General features: G+C 38.3%; 1 protein-coding gene across 2 annotated transcripts in view; it reads right to left on the minus strand.

Moving 5' to 3' along the window:
* Positions 1 to 6,503, minus strand: part of ADAD1 (adenosine deaminase domain containing 1 (testis-specific)) — a 142,635-nt gene that overhangs the window by 8,829 nt on the left and 127,303 nt on the right. For both annotated transcript variants that reach the window (XM_006866271.1, XM_006866270.1), the window contains exon 10: positions 5,361 to 5,493. In XM_006866271.1, the coding sequence (XP_006866333.1) occupies positions 5,361 to 5,493 (133 nt within the window). The remainder of the gene's footprint in view (positions 1 to 5,360; positions 5,494 to 6,503) is intronic.

The raw sequence follows: 6,503 nt of genomic DNA on the forward strand, positions 1-6,503 counted from the left end.
TCTGTTTCCCTGGTATATGGCAGTTGGTATTGATTCTTACCTGGGTTTTGGTGTTTTATAGAGTGTGATTGTAGCTTGGAGTTTGTATTGTAAATTGTGCTGTAGTCAGCAGTTGCTGACTCTTCTTGTGTAATAAAAGGAGACAAAGAGTCCTCCAAAAGCAGAAGGGGGTGCATATAACAGCAAAACAACACCAGCGAAAAAATGGAGAGAGAAAAAAAAAAAGAGTAAAAAACAGCAACAACAAAAACTAGAAGGAATACTGCAGTCTTTAATCACAGAAAACGGAGAGGAGGGAAGAGAAGAAAAAAAATCTGTATCCTAATGTGAGTATGACTTTAATGTACTCTCTTCAGCTTATTGCTTTCAAAGCTGCCTTAGAGATTTCAAAATGCTACTGTTGGTTGTTATGCTATACCTCAAGCTTTAATTTAATTTTTGGCCTGTTTTGTTTTTAAACTCTCTTTCCCTCTCTACAACCCTGTTCAGAAAAGTTCAGGGCCTGTTCTTGGGCTGAGTATCTGTGTGCATCTGTAAGTCTTTATGGGAGCAGAAAGTCTCATCTTTCTTCTGCAGAGTGACTGGCAGATTTGAACTACTAACTTTGCAGTTAACAACCCAGCTCAAAATCAAAGTGCTACCAATGATCCTTTACATGTAGGGTACATGATCCATTTTCAGAAAATGTTTGTATATGGCATAATGCCGTGGTACAAATTCACTCTTTTGCATATAGATATATACTTGTCCTAGGATTATTTGTTGAAGAGACTTTTTGTCTTAGTTATCTAGCATTGCTACACCGGAAATACTACAAGTGGATTGTGTTAACAAACAAATACATTCTTTCATGATTTAGAAGGCCAGAAGTCTGAATTCAGAGTGACTGCTCTAGAGCAAGGCTTTCTCTTTCTGAGTCTCCTAGGGGTGTCCTGAGTCCAAAGGAAGTGCTCTGGCTCCAGGCTCTTTTTTTCTTGGTTGTTGTTGTTAAGTGCCATCGAGTTGTTTCCTGTATAGGGTTTCCAAGGAATGGCAGGGGATTTTGAAGCACCAACCTTCTTTCTCTGCTTGCTTCTCTCTCCTTTTCCCTCATAGAGGATGAAAGGTGATTTAAGCTACATCCCAAGGAACTTTCCGTTACATCAGATCAGGGCTGTGACCTGACTAAGAGTGTTGCATCCCAGCCTAATCCTCTTACAACGGCTTGTCTGATCACATCAGATCTTAACGTGGGGTATGACTGCACCATATATAAGTGCCAGTGAGAATCATGGCCCAGCCAAATACACACACATTTTGAGGGAACACAACTTAATCCATGATGCGATTTTTTTCAACTGAATTATTTTGGTGCTCTTGTCAAAAAATCAAAGTTTATTTCAGAACTATTAATTATGTTCTATTAATCTACAGGTTGGACTCCTAGTTTGTAGGATCAGCACTGGACTGTGAACTACAAGGTCAGCAGTTCAAACCCACAAGCTGCTCCTCAGAAACCCTATACTGGGTCGCTATGAGTCGGAAATGACTTGGAGGCACTTAACAGTAACAGCAAGTCTATCATATGTAAGTACTACACTCTCTTGATTACTATAGCTTTCCAGTAAGCTCTGAAATCAATAAGTGTGAATTCTCCAACTGTTCTTTTTTGAGATTGCTTTGGCTAATTTGGGTTGTCCTCAGTCTTAGGATAGTCCAGAGAAATAGAACCAATAAGCTATACATACATTCAAACTTACACACAGGAAAAAAAAAGAGAAAAACTGAGGATTTTAAGAATTGGGTTGGGTGACTGATTGTGTGATCTGGCAAGTCCAAAACCCATAGACCAGGTGATAGGGTGGAAACTCTAGGAGTCTTATGTCTGAAATTAATAGGCCTGGTGACTGAATGGAATTCTGACAGATGCATATTTACAGCCCTAGGGCAGAATTCTTCTCCCTCAGGAAAACTCAGTTTTTGTGCTTAAGTTTTATAAGAGTTTTGGATGAGGCTCACCAACACTGTGGAGGGTAATAAGATATATTTGTTATTGTTGGTGGTGGTGATGTAGCCATGGAGTCAGTTCCGACTCATAGTAACCCTATACAGGGTTTCCAAGGCTGTAAATCTTTACGGGTGCAGAAAGGCTTATCTTTCTCCCGTGGAATAACTGGTAGTTTCGAACTGCTGACCGTGAGATTTGTAACCACTATGCTACCAGAGCTCCATTACATGTTGCTATGACGGTATCAGATTTGAGTAACGTTTACTATCATTTAAGTATAAATCTGTTACCGTCATAGCAACATGTAGTCTAGTATATGACTAAATAATTGGGCAACACAGTCTGACCAGATTGATGCATAAATTAACCACCACAGCTTCTGTCTTAGTTTCCTAGTGCTGGTTATTACAAGAAATACCACAACTGGACAACTTTAAGAAATTTATTACCTCAAAACAGAAGGCTGAAAGTGCAAATCAGAATATCAGAAATGTCCATTCCTTCTATAAGCCTGTCTCCTAGTTCTGGTGTCTATTGTTCCTTTTGGCTGGAGATGATCCTTACATGCCATCTCCCTTCCTGTATGTGTGTATCATTGTAATCTATTCTAGTCTTATAATAACTCAGAAGTGATGAGGTTTAGGATCCACTCTACACAAGTATGACCTCAACTGGATAATTGAGTCCATTCTTTTGCATTATGAAAGGCCACTGCATGATGGAGTGTGATTACATTGTATCACGTGAGATAATTACATCTTCTCAATTATAAGAGTCCTGGTAGAGCAATGACTGCTTGACTGATAACCAAAAAGTAAGTAGCTCAAACCCACCAGTCACAGTTTATTGGAGAAAAGACCTAGTGATGTGCTCCCATAAAGATTATAGATTAGGAAACACAATAGGGCAGTTCTACTCTGCCCTATAGGGTTACTGGTGGTTGTGTGCCATGGAGTCAGTTCAAATCACAGTGACCCTGCATAGTGTTTCCAAGGCTATACATATTTACAGGAGCAGGAAACATCACCTTTCTCCTATGGAATGGCTGGTAATTTCGAACAGCTAACCTTGAAGTTAGCAGCCTGACTTGTAACCACTACATTACCAGAGCTCCTTACAGGGTTACTAGGAGTCAGTATATACTGCATGGGAATCAACACATTATACTGTAGAAGGTAATCTGCTCTACCAAAATGAACTAATTTAATCACATGTAATTACTCTATGACAACTAATGTTTGGCCACACCATTGGGTACCAGAACCTAGTCAAACTGACACACAATACATAGCACCACAACCTCAATTGCTTCTAATGGAAAACCATTCAGCTTTAAGGTGAATGGTTCTCCTATACATAATTTGTTTTGCTTGTAATACTTTCAGATTTTTCATTCTTTTAAGCAATCTGACTATCATATGGTTAGGCATGGAGTCTTGGTATTGCACTGCAGGATAATGTGCTGGACTGCAAGGTCAGTTTGAGGCACAAGGTCGGCAGTTCAAACCCACCAGTCACTCTATGGAAACCCTATACAGGGCCGCGATAAGTCTGAACGGACTCAACGACACTTAACAACAACAAATGGCTAGGCACAGATCTTTAAATATATTTCCTTCTTTCTTGTCTTCTTAATGACCTTATGCTTTCTTCCTGTATGTTGATCTTGATGTCGTCCACAACTCTTCTGGTCTTCAGTCATTATAATGCATCAACTCTGTTCTTGAGATGGTCTCTAAATTCAGATGGGGCATATTCAATATCGTATTTTGGCTCTTGTGGTCTTGTTTTAATTTTCTTGAACTTCAGCCTCAAGTTGCATATGAGCAATTGATGGTCTGTTCCACAGTCAGTCCCTGACCTTGTTTTTGCCGTATATATTGACCTTTTTCCACTGTCTTTTCACTCAGATGTAGTCAATTTTACTTCTGTGTATTCCATCTGGTGAGGTCCATGTGTGTAGTCACCTTTTCATGTTGTTTACAAAAGGTATTTGTAATGAATAAGTTGTTCATCTTAAAAAATTATATCATGCAATATCAAGTATCATTTCTGTCACCAAGGCCTTATTTTCCAACTACTGATCCTTACTCTTGGTTTCTAACTTTTATATTCCAATCACCAGTAATTATCAATGTATCTTGATTGGATAATTGGTCAATTTCAGATTGAATAAGTTGGTAGAATTCTTAAATTTCACCATCACTTGCTTTAGTGGTTGGTGCCAAATTTGAATAATAATGGTATTAACAGGTCTTCCCTTTTGGCATATGGATATTATCCTATTACAAAAATCACTGTACTTCTAGATCTTGAAATGCTCTTTTTGATCATGATCTTAAATTTGATATCTGCCATAGTTAACCACATGATTGTCTGATATAAAAAGGCTAATACCAGTCCATTTCAGCTTACTAATGCCTAGGATATCAGTGATATATATTGTATTTCATTTTGGACAACTTTCAATTTTCCTAGTTCATAATCCATATGTTCTATGTTCTGATTAATAACAGAAAACAGTTTTCAGCTGTTTCTTCTCATTTTGAGTTGCGCCACATCAGTAAATAAAAGTTCCAAAAGCTTTTATCCATTCACTTATTATGGTCAATTCTACTTTGAGGAGGCAGCTCTTTCCCAGTCATTATTCTGAGTGCCTTCCAACCTGAGGAGCTCATCTTCTGGCACCATATCCAACAATGTTCCGCCATAAGATTTTCAATCATAAGATTTTCAATGGCTAACCATTCAGAAGTAATATACCTCTCTTTCTTCCTAGACTGACCTAGTCTGTAAGTTCCACTAAAACCTATCATGGGTGACTCTGTTGGTATTGAAGATACTAAGTGCCATAGCTTCCAGCATCACAGTAACATGCAAATCATTACAGTGTGATACACTGACAGTGGTAGTTTCACAGTTCAGGAGGCTGTAAGTCTGAATTCAGGGTGCCAGCTCTAAAGGAAGACGACTTTGTCCGTCAGCTTTGGAGGAAGGTCCTAATCTTTTCTGAACTTCTCCTATTAATCATCATTTGGCTTGGTATTTCTCTTCTTCTGCCTCTGCATCTTTTGCTTGCTTGTTTAATCTCCTATATATCTCAGAAGAGATTAATTTCAAACACACTTTACACTAATTCTGTCTTGATAGCATAGCAAAGACAACTTACTATTCCCAAATAGGATTATACAACAGGCACTGAGGTTAGAATTCACAACACTTATTTTGGGAGAAAAGTTTAATCAATAACTCATGGTAATATATTTAGGAAATTTTATATTCAAAACTTTGCTGTGTAGTATCATCATCAAATTATCTTTTTTAAAAAAATCTTTTTATTTCTATGATAAGCTTAATTTCTTTAAGGGCTTACCTTAGCTGCATGATATGTACTAGCTTCAAGCAAATCTTCTTTTTTAGCTTCTTTAGCAAGCAGGTTAAATCGACTTAACATGGCAGCCTTACAAAGCCGACTTGCCATTGACACACCACTTTTAAATGGGGAACTAAAGTAGAAAGACAAAAGACAAAAACATTCACTATTCATTAATCTATCATTTATACTGGCAATTGTCAGGATTAAAATCAACCTATATTTAACAAATATTTATTGACCCCACATTATGTGCAAGGTGTGTTGTAAAACAGAAATTTTTAATTAAAATAATCACTTCTACTTAATATCTAATTCCTTTTTGAACCAAATTTCTTTTATAAAATTAAGAATTTACATTTTATTTTCTTGCATTATTGAAGCAGAAGGTTGATTAGAGGTGGGGTTTTCCCAATTGAAAACAGGCAGACCAATCTAAGGTACTTCTTAAAAGAAACATCAGCAGGGGGTAGGGAAGTGGGGGAGCAGCAGACTGAACAGTTGTGACAATATCAAGCAAGCTGTTTGCCTCAGAGCCATCAAGGCAAGAAAAGTCAGCCTATCAGGATACACCCCTTTCTAAGACTGAAACTCAAAGGGAACACACAGTCTTGTATGCACACTGGTGACTGCCCTACTCAACTTGTGAGTGGAAGTGGGGGACACATAGCACTGAAGACACAGGCTAAGTTTGGTTTTGTTCTATAGATACCTGATGACCTTGAGATGAGAGAAAGAAGAAGGGCTGGCTGGTTTGAAGTTCAGGGAGATGTGTAAACTCCCCAGTTCAAGGACACTGACCTAGCCACTGGGGGCTAGATTTAAGAGTGAAGTGACCAGCTGGTCTGAAGTGGGGGGAGGCATATGAGAACTCCCAAACTTATAGATAGTACACTCATTTGACCTAGGTTGGATGGCTTGCTGACCAAAAATCCATCTGATAAAGATAAAGAAGTCTGATACACAGAGCAAGCATAAATTGCTATAACTTGATGAACTGGACGTTTGCTTATGGATGAAGTCGCTGAAAATTCCAACTGAGTTGTTGTTGTTGTTAGGTGCCATAAAGTTGGTACTGACTCATAGAGACCTTATGCACAGCAGAATGAAACACTGCCCGATCCTGAACCAACCTCACTACTG

This window comes from Chrysochloris asiatica, unplaced genomic scaffold, assembly GCF_000296735.1.
Source record: "Chrysochloris asiatica unplaced genomic scaffold, ChrAsi1.0 scaffold00088, whole genome shotgun sequence".
In the NCBI taxonomy this organism is placed as follows: Eukaryota; Metazoa; Chordata; class Mammalia; order Afrosoricida; family Chrysochloridae; genus Chrysochloris; species Chrysochloris asiatica.